The 17,516-nt window shown below is 42.0% G+C and overlaps 1 protein-coding gene across 44 annotated transcripts in view; it reads left to right on the forward strand.

Annotated features, from left to right (window-relative positions):
- Nucleotides 1-17,516, forward strand: part of ANK3 (ankyrin 3) — a 335,104-nt gene that overhangs the window by 241,925 nt on the left and 75,663 nt on the right. For 34 of the 44 annotated variants that reach the window (XM_072930929.1, XM_072930957.1, XM_072930930.1 and 31 more), the window contains 7 exons: nucleotides 486-683; nucleotides 3,090-3,188; nucleotides 10,539-10,637; nucleotides 10,726-10,824; nucleotides 11,123-11,218; nucleotides 14,192-14,264; nucleotides 14,456-14,518. In XM_072930929.1, the coding sequence (XP_072787030.1) occupies nucleotides 486-683; nucleotides 3,090-3,188; nucleotides 10,539-10,637; nucleotides 10,726-10,824; nucleotides 11,123-11,218; nucleotides 14,192-14,264; nucleotides 14,456-14,518 (727 nt within the window). The remainder of the gene's footprint in view (nucleotides 1-485; nucleotides 684-3,089; nucleotides 3,189-10,538; nucleotides 10,638-10,725; nucleotides 10,825-11,122; nucleotides 11,219-14,191; nucleotides 14,265-14,455; nucleotides 14,519-17,516) is intronic. The other 10 variants (XM_041716971.2, XM_072930933.1, XM_072930934.1 and 7 more) reach the window with 1 other exon arrangement.

Genomic DNA, 17,516 nt, shown 5'->3' on the forward strand with positions numbered 1-17,516 from the left:
CTGCTTGTCAGTAAGATTTAAGGTAAATGCTGCAAGAAAGGCCATATTTCATGTGCATAATGCTTTCATTCACACTGGGAAATGGGTAAAAAAACCCAAACAATAACAGCTGTTCTGAGTTATGAACACACATCCTGCTCTTCTGTTGTTTAAAGATTTTATGTACATTTAAGGAAAAGGAGCAAATGTCTATGAAACAAAACTCAAACTCCTATTTCTATTGACTGTCCTTTCCTGAAAAGGTATTTTTCTCTGAATTTGAAAATTTACTTCAGAATCCTCCTCTTTGTAGCAGTACTTAAAAAAAAAAAATTGTCTAAATGTCAGATACATTGGTTCGTACAGCTTGTTAACATTGTATTTGATGGTGTTTGACAATTTTTAGAGCTAATGGCATAATTATTCACAGAGCTGGGTAGGTACAGAAAAGTGCTTTATCACCTTGTTGAGTGAGCAGCTCACAAGGAGGTGCTTTCTGTTGGCAGAATGGTTACACACCCCTGCACATAGCTGCCAAGAAGAACCAGATGGACATTGCAACCACCCTGCTGGAATACGGCGCCGACGCCAACGCCGTCACCCGGCAGGGCATCGCCCCCGTGCACCTCGCCTCCCAGGACGGCCACGTGGACATGGTGTCACTGCTGCTCTCCAGAAATGCTAATGTCAACCTCAGCAACAAGGTGAGTGTCCCCCTGCCTGGGGATGAGGCCCAGATGGAGAAATGGGATGGGGAGGAGAGGGCCCTGCGGTTAAATTTTGCCCCCTAGGATTCTGCACGTGAGGTGTCTGAACACACATCATCAACTCTCCTAGCACACAGCAGCATGCCATGTCACACTGAGTGAACCTTTGTAGTACCCAAGGTTTGGTGATAACATAAGCTGCAGTGGAATTTATTAATCCAGCATTGATTTATGCTAGTCTGCCAAAACATGGCCAGAGAGAAAATATCTTCTTCCCCATAGGAGCTACTGGGGCTGGCACCTACCATTTATCAGCCTCTAGGAATATACCTGCCCATTTTTCAATTGTGTAATTGTAACATTTGCTATATTTTTTTGTATTTTTTTTTTACATGTGATATTTTTTAGCACTATAATATTTTATGACAAAAAATGTAACATGTACCAATGAATAGTAACAAATATTGCCACCTCATGGTAACAGCTGACTTGTTCAGGGATGGTGACTTTTTAATGGGATAATAATGGCAACTTTTTCTGAGATTGTGTTCCTTAATATAGATTATTCTTCCTCCCCAAGGTATGTTCCTTAGCCCACAGTGACTTTTGGTGTCATTTCTCCTGATGGTAGGAAAGGAAAGTTGATGTATTTTAGTTTATGTGTGAATTCATAGGCTATTAAGTCCGCTCTACAGTAACGTTTCCAGTAGATGTGCAGCCTTAATTCTTTAAATGCCCCACTAGACATTGTTATTTGACATTGTCAAGTGCAGTTTCAGAATGGATTTGTGCAGCTAGATTAGAGAAGCAGTAGAAATTTTTATTCATGGAAAATATTTCTTATTCTCAGCAGGTAGGAAGAGTCAGTATTCTCTGAAGCAGTGGGTGTTCTGCACAGGGCTGTTGTGTTTTCCTGCTTCTAACTTTCCAATTTGATAATTTGTGGGTCCTCCTTCAGAAGGCTTCTCTTGCAGATGTGGATTTTTTTCCCCACAAATCTCAATCCTGTGTGGGTTATGCAGTGCAGGACAGACTTTGTATCCTCACAAGGAAATTTGCCACTTACATGTTCTGCATCCACTGGCTATCCCATTTTGCTGCTGAGGCTAATACAGGGAGCATGATTGAAGTGCTTGGCCCATTGATTCAGTGTCACCAGAGGTTAATTACCTGCAGCATCCAGCAATCTGTTCAGTTGTAATCTCCAGTTTCTCACTGTGCTGATAACACCACCTCTGGGGAGTAATTCCCCTCCATCCTCTCAGGGATGCACATTTCCTCAGAGCACACCACCTTTACATTTGAAGCCAGATGTTTAAAGCCTGCTGAATTCTGAGTGTTGCAGCTTTGCAATGGGAGTAAAAAGAACATTTATTTCTTCAGGACCCACAGAATGGTTTGGAGCTGCATACTCAGAGTCGCCATACTGAGCACTTACTAAATCTTTGTAGAAGGTTTGGCCATTAATATCCAGGCTCCATTAGGTAATTTATAGTTGGTTATTGTTGCATATTTGTGTCAGGTGACCCACCTAAGCTGTGTTATCCCCAGGATTGCATCTTGGAGTGGAATGTAATGGGGCAATCTCAAAATAACTGGCCTTGATAGGGAGTGCACCATGGATGTGGGTTTGGGTTCAAGAGTAGTGAGTGCTCCTGCCTGATGTGACAAATACCACTTGCTCTTTTGTCCTTGGTGCTAAAGGCAGTAGGAACAGGAGAGAAAATTAACCATAATTTGCAAGGAAAGTATATTCTTTCTCATTCCTAACAACATCTCCTCAGCAGATTCTCTCTCTTTCCCCTTGTGTCTTCTACCCCTTTTATGTGGCAGAAAGTTGCATAGTTTTCTGAGGTTTTAAGGATATTTAGATCTTGAGGTTTAAATAAGAAAAATTGCTATCAGTACATATTTTCTATCCAATCTGTATGCTCCCTGAGCAGAGAGAATTGAGCCTGATCTCAGAGAAATGCAGTTTTATTCTTTTGTGTTTGAAAATGGTCAAGTAGAGGAGTAAATGGTAAGGATAAAACTGAGTGATTGTAAAAAAACTTGCAGAAGTGTAAACAATGATTCAATATTGCTTTGAAAGTCTGACTCATTATAAGGAAGTAAATTAAGAGGTGTGTGACTTTTCCTTCAAGTGCTCTAATTTGCTATCCCACATGTAACACTGCATGGAGAAATCTTCCTTGTCTTAAAGATACATCATATTCCTGGCTTTTGAGCTGTACTTTCCTGCTCATCAGCAGTGTGATAACAAAGCACCTTACACAGTGAAAGTGGAATGTGTAACTTCTTTAAATTCAGTCAGATATTTAGAGTCTTACTGATACCTGAATTTGCATTTTAGTAGTCGTGTGCCTCCTCTGGAGATTGTTACTTCTTGTTTCTGATTTACAGAGTGGACTGACGCCCCTGCACCTGGCTGCCCAAGAGGACAGGGTCAATGTAGCAGAGGTTCTGGTTAACCAGGGAGCTGCTGTTGATGCACAGACAAAGGTATGAACACCACTGTCACACAAAACATTTCCTTCCAGGGAGCCACGAGCCTCTGGACAGGGCTAGGAATTGATTTCAGGGTCAAACTGAAATCACAGCAGGGAAATGTTCCTCGTAATAAATTATTGCAGAATATATTCTGAAAACTGAAGATATACGAGCTTGGGTGTTTAATGTCAAGCTCTGCCTTTGAGCAGTAAGCTTATTTCTTGCCAAATACTTAAATCAATATAGGTTTAGATTGTATCCTATTACTGTGCTTCACTGAAGGTAAGTGGGATTGATCTAGTTTTTGAGTAAGGAAACTGTTATCTAATATGAAATACATATGTGCAGTGGTGGTCCATTTCAAATTTACTTGCCTAAAAATAGTTTTGTCTAAATATTCGGACTCCTAAGTAAGAGACCTGGATTTTCAAGCTGCTTGGAGATGGTTTTTGAGACCCCCAGCAATGACACCTCCCACTTCAAAGTATTTAAGATCCATGTCCTGAAGCAAAGACCCTTTGCAGAAGAAGTTTTATGCTCCCTTAATGGTGTACAGTGCTCAGAATTTAATGCTAATAATCTCAGTGTTGATTGCACTTACATTCCTCATGCATTGTCTAGATCTTGCAGGCATTCCTTTAGCTGGGCAAGAAATCGGTTGAGATCAAATTCTTGGACCGTAGCAGATCAAATTAGCTAAATGAGCCAGGTCTCACAATCTGGCCTGCACTCTTTTGCAGAGGAGTAGCTTTCAGAGCTCTCTGCCACAAGTTAGGCATGCCAGGAACATCCAGGTGTGTCAGACTGTCCAGCAATATTATCATATTACACTGACAGCTCAGAAAGGGCTGAGTCCATCATGTCTGGCTGCAGCTCAGCTGATTATAATCTTTGGCAGAGGGAAAAGTCATTGTTATCTGATTTCTCTACAGTGTAATTCCAATTGTACCAGCTACTGATTTCAGTAACATTATCCTGACATAAACCTGAAAGAGTTTTGCTAAAATCCCAGGAGTTTCTCCAGGTTTATACTTTTGTAACATATCCTCAGTCTGTATTTTAAAGAAGAATCAGTCCAGGCTCTTATCTGTCAGAGCACCCAGTAGCAGATGAGATCTGCCCTGGTTCATTCTTTGCACATTTCCTCGGATGAATGTGGTTGCCTTTCTAGAGATAGTTTCTACCTGGTGTTGGTTTCAGTAGCAGGACATTGCAGAACCTGTTCTTTTGACTTGGCCAGAGCTGAATCACCTCCCAAGCCATACAACTCATCTGAGTGTTTGCCTTTGCCCCTCTGTGCAGTGCTCTTGGCTGTCCCACAAATAGCAAGCAGTCTGAGGAGACATTTATACTGACAGGTGCAGGCGGACACACGTGTTTGCTTTGCTGGCTCTCCAGTGCCCAAACAGGATCCCATTCTGGGCTGCAGTGGCCTTTGAGTCACACTGGGGTGGTGGAAACATCTGAGCTACTGTCACAGCTGAGAAGCAGGCAGGACATGTCTGCTGGGTCCCAGGGACAGCGTGGTGCAGCTGCAGGAGCTCTGTACTCAGCTTCAGAAAGTACAGTCATATTTGACTGTGTGCAACATGATCAGTAATAGCCATATAATTTTAAAGAAGACAGAAGTAAATCCCTTGTTGCTCAGCCTCATTCCTCAGTTTTATGTGTAACTAGTGTGAATAAAGAATAGTTTCCCAGTACACTTTTGTTTCCATGTGACTGCTCCATAGCTGTTAGGAAGTGGCTCAGGGACTCATAAGTCAGGTTCTATTTAGGCAGGACTGCTTTGGGCTGTAAGAAGTCACCTGTCTGGGGAAATTCTCCATCCTGTAGGCTTCTGTGGGGAAGAACATCCACAGCAGCTTGTCCTCCTGTTCCCCCTACTAGTTAGTACTCCCTGTTGTAGGGCACTGTCTGCTCCTTGGGAAGAGAGTGCCCACAAGCCTGGCAGGATTCTGTTAGAGCGGAATGGGCTCGATGCTTATGCACTGGCACGTGCTTGGTGCTTTTCCACTGGCTTCTGCAGGGTCCCATCTGCTGGGTTTGTGCAGCAGTGAGCCCTGCAGGCTCCACAGAGCCAGCCCCATGGAGCTGTCTGCCAGATATCTGCTCACTGCTGCCTGTGATGTAAGGAAAGGGCCAGTGCAGTTCTGGGTGTATTAGCAGGGAATAGTTTCTGGATAAACTGATGATCACCCTGAGTTCCTTCCTCAAAAACCCTGAATTTCTACAGTGAAGGAAAAATGTTATGCTATAAGAACGGCTATCCTTTGACCTCATGTTCTATACAGGTGAAGGTTAAATGATTGCCTTGTAAAATAGCAGCCCTGCAGTTAAAAGCTTTCCCATTTAGCTGGATTAACTGTACGTTCTGCCTCTAAAACCAGAGGGGGACAAGATAAGCAACAGCTGAGTTGGCTTCAGAGGCACTGTTGCTATGCTTGCATGTTTGCACAATCCTGTCCAGCATGTTCAGTTGGGATTCATTCCTTTGGACATACAGCAGCAGAGATGTGGCCATCCATGCCCTAAAAGTCAGTGAAGCAGCACAGCTCAGAGTGGCATTATACTGGGGATCTCTGCTACCAGCAGTGTCACCATGAACCTTCTGTTTTCTTACCTCGGCTTTTAGGGTGTGGATGACTGCTCAGTAGCGCTTTTTTTGTTGGTTTTATTTATTTATTTTCCCTCCTTATCATATGTCTCATTTTCCCAGGATAAGCAAGCATAGGTTGTGTCACTCCAGCACAGTACCTGTCAACAGGGGGAGAACACTCCATATCATTTAACTTAATATCAGTAGGTCATTGAACTCTTGAGTAGGGACCAATGAACTATCATCTTCCTCGTCTTTAGTCATCATTTATATATAACTTACCCTCCCTGTGGTAACATCCAGAGTCTGCAGTTCTGACACATGGGAGTTCTGACCCTGCACACACTCTGGGGAGTTTTCAGGTGGTTAAAGGAGAAGATGGGGAAAAAACACATTTTGCATCTTGAAGCTGTATCAGGGAAGAAAAAAACCCCAGTATTGCAGAAAATCACTTGTACAGGGGATTAGTCTGAATGATTAGGATCAGTTCTGGCTGTTATGAGCATTTTCAGAATTGCTCTCAGAAGTGAACAGTTGCATCTCTGGGTCTCTCTTGGGGTGGTTTCCCTCCCAAGAAATTTTTTTTCTGACCTTTACAGTACAAAAAGGCATGAAAGGAAGAATAGCTTCTGGTTATGAAGTGAATTTTTTAATAGTGTTGTGGGATCCTTCTGGTTTTGCTGCATTAATTAACTAAATAGCCTCTAATCCCAGAGCTGCAGGAGTCTAAATCAGTACTGAAGTGTAAACAACACTGGTGTAGCTGGCCAGAACTAGTGCCTGAGAGGCCATAAGGCTGCTCCTACCACTTGAAAACGAAATTTTGTTAGGTAGTTTAAACTCAGCCACTTGAGAAAATACACTTCAGGTGGTAAAGTTTTGAGCTGCTTCAAAATCCTCCACATTTAGAGAGCTTTAATAATTTAATTTGGTGTTCAGAGGAGGCATGTTAGTGTCCTGCAGCAAAGGCAGCAGCTCTTGTCTATTCTGACATTTCATTTGTTTGCCTGAATTTGGGTATGCTAAAGAGTTTTTGGTGCTGAAAATGTGTTGTGCAGTATCATGCTTAACACAAGGCATGCTCATTCGTTCACAATAATATTGGGAGCTGAAAATAAGTCTGGAGCCATGGCTGCAAGCAGATCTCCCTTCTCTGGTTGTCACACTGAGTGTAAAAAGCTGTCCTGGTACATGTGGTGTTGCTTTTGTTTCAGGGCTTTTGTGCTGGTAGTTGGCACGACTAAATATTGTTTCATGGCTCAGCAGGTCTCCTCATGTCATTTTTCCACTGTTTATCCCATTGGAGAGTGCAGTTGTAGGATACAGCAGTACTGTGGTGGACTGGCAAAGGAAGGCTGAGAGAAAAGTGCTGGTTCAGTCGAGGATGAAAGGCAGGGTTTGGAGTTTTTATTTCAGTGCAGGTTTTTTTAGTCCAACAGTCACTACACTGCTCTTGGTGTTGGGCCTCCCCTGGGAGAACTGATGGTCTCCCAGTCCCTGGCTGATGACTGTCTGGAGAACAAAGCCAGTATTAAACTGCCTTTTGTTTCTAAAACTGCCTTTTTTGTTTCTAAAACTGTCGTTGTGATAGAACATAATAGCGGCCGAGAGGTCATGATGTTCTTCTGCAGGTTGAGCTGGGATTTTTATTGCAGATTAATTCATGTCTGCCTGCTTTGTTCTGACAGGAGCCCCATAGCAGCCTAAGACCATAACAGTGATTCAGCTTTTCCATTGGAATATCTAATTTTCAGATGCAGGAAGAGATAAGAAGGAGGCAGGGAGGGAGGGAAGCACTATTGAGAAAAATTGCTTTCATACAAACACTCAAACACAGGTGTTTTCAGTATATCTTCATGGTGCATTAACTGTCTCTCCTTGGCTCTTTGTATGTGCTCAGTTGTTATCAAGACGTTTCTGTGGAAATTTTCAGCCTGATGATATGCAATAATGAACCTTTGCAAGGTACTGCAACATGTTAGGTCCTGATTCAGCAAAGCAGGGAAGTGTCTATGTGTGTACACGTAGGTTTGCCTGTTTCATTCACTCAGGCCTTTGTGATCTTTGGATCTAAAGCAATTTCTAGCCCTGTAAACAACAATACTGTAGCTTCATTGTCTGACATTGACAGCAGAAAAACAAAAACTGAGCAGCTTGAGAGTCAGCATGACTAGAAAGATGCAGTAATTCAAGCTGTTAAGATTTATGGTTATTGCCAGTGGAGAATATTAAAGTAATTCACTGACATGATATACAAGACTTGTGATAATTCCCTTCAAAAGTAAAAACTGAAGGGCAAGGGGATAAGGTATTCCTTATGTGTTCCATCAGAAATGAAAAGTTCATTATTTATTATTTTCTTTTTTTCCTGGCACTTATTCTTGTAGCTCTTGATAAACTCTTCCCAGCTGCTAACTCCCCTGTTGTTGCTTATTCTTTAAAACAGACAGAAGGTGATGTCTGTTAGAGCTGTGTTAAACAAAAGCCCTGGTTTTGTTGGAAGTAACTTTTTCAATATTAGGCTGCCTCCTAAATCCCTTAGTGCTTTGCCAGTAATTATAACTAAGCCTGAATGGCTGTAGAGAAATTTATATAATTGTGAGCTGGGTTTTGTTGTTTTGTTTTTGCTTTTGGTTTTGTGTTTTGGTTTTTTTTTTTTTTAATGGGATTTTTGTTGTTTGGGGGTTTTGTCTGTTTGTGGGTGGGTTAATTATTAATACCTTTTGAAGTAAAATATTTTAGCCTCCTGGGCAACTTTCTATAGACAATGGAAGTAGCAAGCTCAAGTAGCCTTGAGAATTGCTAATTTCATTGTTAATTGAATTGTGTAATTGCAGAATCTGCCAGTTGGAGTGTTTCAGAGCAGTCACTGGAATACCTTGGTTTTCGTGGGGATCTTGGGATACAATTGCTGTGCCTTCCTGAGCTGGAAGGAGTTGAGTACAGGAACCTGAGCTCTAACAGAGAAGTTTCAGGCACTGAGAGGGCGTTTTGCTGGCCAGTTTTACTCTGAGCCATGCCAGGCTCCCTGTGCTGCTGGCTGGGAGCATGAACAGCCCCGTGCTGTGTGCCAGCCATGGCGCGGTGTCACATCGCTGTCCCTCTGCTGTCAGCCAAACAGGACCTGACACGAGGTGACCACAGGCTACAGCAAACTTAAAAGGAAGCTGCCAGGACCCTCCAAGGACCTCAGGCAGAGGACTGGTGTTTTGCCACCAGGCTCAGCAGGTGCCCACACGGCTGCTGGGGACACGTGCCCGTGGCAGGAGCTGCCTTTCAGTGCACACCCCTCCAGCTGCACACACAACCAGAGCTGCAGAGGAGGCCTCCTTCAGATTCAGCTGAATTGTGGCCCTGGAAAATGTCATGATTTCCACTGCTAATTGGGAGGAGAAGGAGGAAAAGCTTTCACTTAGTCTCAGATTTAAACAGCAGACTGGTCAAGAGTGACAAAGGGCATCAATAATTGCTCCTCCAGCCATTTTTGTAGGTACCACATGTAAGTCTCTGCGTACACCATTTCTAGAAGGAAACTGTCATTGCACTGCAGTAAATATGGGTGGTTTGATAGCTCCTTTTTCAGTATTCATTGTTACAGGCTGGAGAGGAGCCTTTACAGATCACTTCAAAGGGAAAGCTGAGATCAGCTGGTCTTGGCTCTCTGATATGCTCCAGATTTTAATGTTTTAGGGTTATTTGCAGGGGGTTCTTGGCAGGTGGTCCTCGACTTTGGATTTCATCTCTCCAGTTGGTTTTATGCTGACTTTTTTTTTTTTTTTTTGACCTTGCTGGTCATGTTAAGAGGCCTGTATTTTGAAGAGGGAGAAGGGAATTAAGGTTTTGTAGGACAAGGTCTCACAGCCTTATTTTTTTTTACTGTTTTTTGAACTGTTTTGATAGCTTGGCTGTTCTTTAATCTGAGTTTATCTTTGGCCCATGTAGAGACAGGGGCTGTAGAAGCTGTGTTTGAGGTACATGACTGTGAGTCATCATGCTGCTGAAGAATCAAGACTCTGGACAGCCCAGGGAGCTCTGTCAGAGAGTCAGACTCCAGGCACTCCTTGGAACAGGAAGTTATTTGGCCAACCCTAAACTAACAAGATCTGTAAGATGATGTCTGTGTGTTCAGTTCATTTAAGCTACTGCTCCAGCTCTTTCGGCTGTGGGCTGTTACTCTGCAGGAAAAGCTCCTTGTAGTCATTTGGCATCTGATCCAATGTTCACGTAAGTCAGCAGAAAGTTTCATTCTGCTGATGCCAGTGGAATTTCAATTCAGTGCTGTTTCTGGCACTGATTAACTCATCCTGGTTGTCAAAGTTAGTCATTTCTATAGATGGCAAAGGGTATATCATTAACTGGAAACAAATGGCACAGGCAAATTTAAAGTAATTATTGCAGCTACCATCTCCTTGCGTGTGTTAAAACAACTGAAATTAGGTAACCTTGTGTGAACTACTCCATAATCCAAGAGAAGTGGTCAGCAACCTGCAACACCACCTAGAGAGACACACATGTCTATGGGTTCAGATGGGATCCACCTGAAGGCACTGAGGGAGCCAGTGGAAGTACTCACTGAGCACTTAAATTCACTTTCATGAGAAGTGTGCTTTTTTCCAAGGCTGGAGAATTTTTCACATAGTCCAAAGAAATAAAGCTTAATGGGATTTTTCCTGTTTCATGCCTGTTTTCTTTCTTTGATTATTTTTTTAAATCAGTGCACATGTGGGATATCCACATTTACTAACTGCTGATGTTCATTCTAGATGGGATACACTCCTTTGCACGTTGGCTGCCACTACGGAAACATAAAAATCGTCAACTTCCTTCTGCAGCACTCTGCGAAAGTCAATGCCAAAACGAAGGTGAGTGTCCCAGCTGTCCCCGTGGGGGCTGCCCCGCTGTGTGCCGTGCCCCCACAGCCGTGCCTTTGCTCTCTCCTTGTGCCAGCAGAACGGGTACACGCCGCTGCACCAGGCGGCACAGCAGGGGCACACGCACATCATCAACGTCCTGCTCCAGCACGGCGCCGCGCCCAACGAGCTCACTGTGGTAAGTGCTGGCCTGAAACACGCCTCTGGTGGGACAGGAAAAGAGCAGAGGAAGCCAATTTCCATCACCCCCACATCCTCTGTACCATCATCTCTCCCAGAATGAGAGCAACAAACATCTGAAAACCTCCTCATTTTCATCCCATTTCATCCCGCTTATATATCCTACTACCCAAATGTTTATTTCCATCAGAAAATGTAAACATTTTTCCTTTTATTTTACATTCTTCTATAATTAACCAACAGTTCCTATGCTTCTTGCTACCATTCAACTTCTGTTCCAAATTTTCAATTGCTAGAATGGAAACACTGCCCTCGCCATTGCTAAGAGACTTGGCTACATTTCAGTTGTTGACACGCTGAAGGTGGTGACAGAAGAGACCATGACTACAATTGTAAGTACAGTTCACTTCAGCAGGGAATGGAAGAACTTTTCCAAAGCCAGAGTATGACTATAACTAAACTTTGTTTATTTACGTGACTACCTAGATTCCAGTCACCTAATTCCTTTCAGCAGTATAAAGTTGATATTAAGTGAACCATGAGCTGTCTATTTTTAAGGTAGTAGACACTGTGAGGATGTGCACAGAAAGAGCACCAAATGACCAGAAAATGGGCAGTGTAAAGGACTGGCCACAACTGCAGTGTTTCTCTACACAATTTTTGTCCACACATCTTGTTGTTTAGGGAACAATTTTGCAGCTGAAAAGATGTTCCTACAGGCTTGTGTAAACAGAAGCTGCTTGAGAGCATTTCCCAATGATCTGATGCTTAATGGCTTGAATTTGACCTAAGAGAACACATTCCAATATAAAAAAAAAAAAAAAAGGTTGGAATTTACTTAAAAGCTCCTCATTGTGTGGTTTCTGGCCCCTTCCATAGGATGGGGAAAGGCTGTGTTCTGCAAGCAGCCACAGCCAGCCCCTGCAATCCCAAACAGCCATTCCCTGATGTGGATGTGAACTCCAGCTTGTCTGTCCTGCCTCTCAGGAAGCATCAGCCAGGAGACATTGAAGGGACTAGCAGTGGTCAAATATTACCTGCTGTCAAAAACATTCACAGAATCCAAAACATTTCTCAGAAGGATCTTTTGCTCACTAATGTTTTGCCAAATTGCTCTCTTGAAGAAGTTTTCTGAGGTGAGGCACCTCCATGCATTACCATAGTAATAAAGCCCAAATTTGGTCTGAAGAACATAAATTCAGGATATTGGCTTTCAGCAACTATTTTTCTTTTTCTGGTTAAAAAGATAAAATGCACATGTATGTTCTTTTAGACATACCAGGGGTGGAAAAGATTTACTTTGCATGTTCCATGTTTTGTCATCGCCCCTTTGTGTGGTCTATTTGTGCAAGCAGGTGGTTGCAATATGATGAGCTTTTGGGATGACTGGCAGATTTTAGTTCTGTTACTGCATGCACCTTTGCTTCCTATGACTTTCCTGGCTGTGGTTTTAGTAGTTTACAGAAAATCCACCACATAAAAGATAAATTTCAGAACAGTAAAATATAAAGGAATATGCTCAAAAGTAATTCTGATTTTTTTTTCCTTACACATTTTCTCTATGTTTCCCCAGGAATAAATTTCTCTTTAGAAAGATTCCAAAGCATTTTCCACGCAGAAAAATTTGACAGAGAATATTATACAGGATAGAAAAACTTGAATGACTACCTACTTTTCAATTAGCCGCAGGAAAACCACACATTTTTTGCTAAAATTTCTCAATATCACAGGGCTGTTCTTGGCTCTTAAAACCAACAAGCTGGGGATGTTTGTGCTGCATAAAGTGACTGACCATTTATCTTCTGTAGATGAAGAGTAGAGAGATGGTGGGTCAGGCTCTGAATTGTCCTGGAGGAAGTGTTAGATGCTGAAAGACCTATACTACCTCAAATATCTACTTTCAAGGGAAACCTGGAAATAATTCCCATTAAAATCAGAATATGCTACTTATCAGTGTGTAATTTTGAGACCTTGGAAGTCTAGACATGAAATCTGATTTATAATTGAAAGTCTTAAAAATTCAGTTTGACTGCTGAGACTTATATTCTGAGGCTTGTGGCTAAACAACTCTCAGAGCTAAATTTAAAGGCATCAGGGATGAATCGCTAATTTTACTGTAATTTGTACTCAAACGCCAATTTAAAAAAATGCAGTAGTACCTGGAAAAAAGTCCAGTGATATTGGTGATTTAAAAATATATTAAAAAGCTTTGCAAGTAATTCCCACAAAATGATTGCATGAGGCTTTTCTGTAGGTTTTGTAATGTTTGAGCATGGAGGAGCTCTTCTGCCTATATCAAGTGATGGCAGTAGACTCAGAAACATAAAATGCCAAGTGAGTACTCATAAGGCCAGAGAAAAACTGAAATCTTTTAAAATAAGTGAAAAATCCCCATAAAGATGGGAGTGGGTCTTTGTTTGGGGTTGGGGTTTGTGGTTTTTGTTTTGGTTTTTTTGAGGGGTGTGGTTTTTGTTTTGTTTTGTTTTTTTTTTTTGTGTGGTTTTGGGTTTTTTTTTTTTTTGTGGTTTTCTTTTGTTTTGGTTGATTTGTTTTTAATTCCACTGCACTACTTGAATGGTATCTCTGAAGAAGCTCTTGTCTAACTCAAACTTCTACCAGTCGTTGTGCTGGAAATGTAAAAAGTACATGTGTCTGTCATTCTTAGGATACAGGTATTCTAGGAACAGATTTCAGGTGCATTCAGAACTTTTTTTCCCTGCTTTTGTTTTTCTTTATGTTGGTCTTTCAGTCTGAATCAATATTAATATTGGGATAAAAACCATGCAACTATTTCTGAGTGTCTTTCATGCACAATGCCCTTCAGGGGTATCATTTAGCCTGCATGTGGTTACAACTGTTCTTATTTGTGAGAAAAACACACAATTCGTGCTGAGGCACCTCTGAAAAAAATTCACATAGGTTCAGCCACTCCCAGTTTGCAGAATTCTTCTTATGTCAAAGGAGAAATACTTCCCTCAGAAGGTTTGGTGTTATTAGAGATGGCATAATCCTTGCTCAAAATTTAGATTATTACGTAGAGTTCTCATTAAGCCCCCTAAAGTGAAGTTCATTTCAGTATTATGTGATTCTTCTTTTGATATCATCATCTAAGCTTTCTACTTGTGGTTTTTCTGCTATGACAATATGAACATAGTTTAAAAAACAAACACAGTATTGTCTATTTCTGTGATCTTTTTAATTTATAGTTCAATGCGTCTTTAAAATAGAAAGTGAATAAAAAGCTAAAAATTGTGTTGTTTTTCTAACTGCAGATAAAAATCTTATCTTGCATTTAATTTAAAAAATAAATAGAATTTTAAGACAGATTTTGCCTGCACTCTAGAATTACTTTTTTTCTATTACAGACTGTTACAGAAAAGCACAAAATGAATGTACCAGAAACCATGAATGAAGTTCTTGATATGTCAGATGATGAAGGTATTAAAAATTTTAATTTTTTTTTTCACTCTTTGTGGTTGTAAGAAATGTCTGTTTAAAAAACCCAAGACTAACACACATTATTAGTTGGCTATGGTCATTGCACATCTGTTATTGTTGTACATTGATTTTGTTGACACATCAATAGTATGTGCTTTTCTTTAATTGTTTTGTTTATTTAAATCATGCAGTTCGTAAAGCCAATGCCCCTGAAATACTCAGTGATGCTGAATATTTGTCAGATGTTGAAGAAGGTATTTGTGCATTTTTGTATTGCGCTGATATTTAACTTAATCCTCTTCCTTTTATTTCATCTGTCTGAAAACTAATCCTTTCAGATAATTTTCTTATTATCCCGCTAACAATAACTTCTGCTTTACAATTAAGAGCACTTTCAAAAATTCTTTGAGCTATTGCTGATAATCCTCTAACTTTTTTTCTGAATTTCTTATGATTTTTGGATCAAATTACCTTCACTTTCCTGGAATAATAATTTTGCTGATGCTTCTATAAAGTGAATAACTGTTTTGTTGTTTAAACTGAAAAATGAAATACTGGACAAGAGGGTAAAATATCAAAACACTTTGGAAGAAATGGCTGATAGTCAAAATCAATGGCAAAAAGAACAAAGTTCTTGGTTTTTATAAAAAGCAAATGACTGTGTTCAACTTTCTTGTTTTTCTCTAGTCAATCTCTCTTTCTTCATCCTTATTGATGTATTTACTTCTAATTTTCATAGCATTCAAGCAGCAAGGTGTAAAAGATATTTCAGTTCTTTGTGTGCAGCTCTTGTTTAATTCATGCGTTGAGGCTTTTGGTTTGTTTCCCATCTGTCATTGTGCAGTTCCAAATGGATCATGTTCTTACCATACATACGTGTTTTCCAAATAGCTCTCCCAGGCCATTGTCCTGCTCAAAATACTGCATTGTTTCAGCTGACAGGAACACTGATGCATAATAGTGTGAGTAAACAGGGCAGGAACTTGCTGTGTCCCACTGCACAGCGAGGTACACACCAGAAATACCCTGTGGGGAGCCTGGGTGCTGGAGCTAGAGATGCCAGTTGTAATGTATGGGATCACTTTTAAAGCCAAATCTGTGGAGGTTTTTTTTCTAGTCACTAACTCTGAGTATAACAAAGACCAAGCCATAAATCAGGAATGCAGGTGGAACAATCAGTTCCTTGCATGTTGCAGACTGCATTCTGCACCCATGTTGTGGCCAGGGGAGCTGAGAGAGTCATTTATATATAAACAGCCCTGCTCTGCATCCTTGTGTCTAAATTGGAGAGAGGGATTTGATAGATGGACAGCTCTGTGCCCAAGGAACTGGCTGGATGGGGCACTCAGAGTTGTGGACTCAATGTCCAAGGGGAGACCAGGGATTGTGCCATTCCTCAGGGACTGGGGGCAGTGGGATCAGTGCACCCTCTGCAGGTTTGCTGGTGACACCCAGCTGTGTGGTGTGGTTGACATGCTGGAGGGAAGGGATGCTGCTGCCCAGAGGGACCTGGACAGGCTGGACAGGTGGGAAAGTGAAACTCGTGCTGTTCAGCAAGGCCAAGCGCAAGGTCCTGCATCAAGATCAGGGCAATCCCAAGCATTAATACAGGCTGGGTGGAGAATGGATTGAGAAGAGCCCTGAGGAGAAGGACTTGAGGCTGTTGGTGAAAGAGAAGCTCGACATGACCTGGCAATGTGCACCTGCAGCCCAGAAATGTCCAGCCATGTCCTGGGCCGCATACAGAGCACCATTGGCAGCTCTCACCAGAGTGCTGCATCCAGCTCTGGGTTCCCAGCGTGAGAAGGACATGGAGCTGTTGCAGCAAGTCCAGAAGAGGCCACAAAGATGATCAGAGGGCTGGAGCACCTCTCCTGTGAAACCAGGCTGAGGGACTTCAGTTGTTCATCCTGGAGAAGGTTCCAGGGAGACCTTAGAGCACCTTCCAGTACCTAAATGGGACCTGTAGGAAACTTTGAGAAGGACTTTTTACAAGGGCATGTTGTGACAGGACAAGGGGAATGGATTTAAGTGGAAAGAGGGTAGGTTTGTATTCAGTATTAGGAAGAAATTCTTCACTTTGAAGGTGGTGAGGAGCTAGAGCAGATTTCCCAGTGAAGATGTGAGTGCTCCATCCCTGAAAGTGTTCAAGGCTAGGCTGGATGTGGCTTTGAGCAACCTGGTCTAGTGGAAGGTGTCCCTGGCCAGGGCAGCAGAGTTGGAACAAGATGATCTTTAAGGTGCCTTACAACCCAGGCCATTCCATGATACTGACATGACAGGGTCGTTTCCAAACCCAGCACTGAAAGGGAGCTCACAAATCAGGTAGCAGGTGTTTTGCAAGGCTTGTGATGAATTACAGGCTTTGAGGTGATGACCACTGGCCTGTGTCTCTTCCCTGATGTGCAGATCTGTAAAGACAACTCAGTGACGCCCATCCCCGCAATGCCTCAGTGTTAGTGGGGTATTTACATACAATGCATCCACTTACACCAGCCAAAACAAATCTGTTCAAGATGGTAAGGCACTCTGACAAATCTCGGAGCCAGGGAGCTGATTTCCAAGTGTGAGAAAGGCACAAATTTAGCAAACAAATCCAAGCTCTCCCTGGCTTGGCTGGTGTTCATATCATCAGCCAAAACTCTTCAGTGAGACAGACTTGTTGAATGGCTTCTCAATGAGCCACAACCCTCAAGGTTTCTGTCATAAGAGAAATTGAAGACTTGGAAAGTAGAGACTCAGAGCTCGGGGACAAATGTCAGGAAACCATTTCCTTGTGTTTTATGTCTTGCTGTGCCCACTAAATAAGTATTTACATGAGAATTGTGTAATTTCTCTTCCCTGCTGAGGACAGTTTGGTTTGGAGTCAAACTGGTTAAGAAGAGAGATTTTTTTTTTTTTATTCTTTTTCCTAGACTGTTCTGGCAAGTCTGCCCAAATGAGGTTAAGTGTTGGGAAATTGCTACACCGCAAAGAAATGGTGTTTTTTGAAATATGTGAACATGATTTTGTGGGGAAAAGAAATGAGGGGTCACCTTCATGCACTGCAGAGAGTTTGTAGAAGAGCAATTCTAATGCACACTGAGCGTGTGTGCTATGCTTTTATTTTTGAAGATATTGCTAATCTTACAAATGTAAACCTGGGTCTGGAGAAACTGAGACTTTCCCCTCACCATCTCCAGCTGTGAGCTGGCCCCCCATGCAGCTGGGAGTCCCAGCCCTGTGTCCATGGGGCTGGTGGGGAGCAGGGCT

The sequence above is a fragment of the Taeniopygia guttata genome, chromosome 6 (genome assembly GCF_048771995.1).
Source record: "Taeniopygia guttata chromosome 6, bTaeGut7.mat, whole genome shotgun sequence".
Classification (NCBI taxonomy): domain Eukaryota; kingdom Metazoa; phylum Chordata; class Aves; order Passeriformes; family Estrildidae; genus Taeniopygia; species Taeniopygia guttata.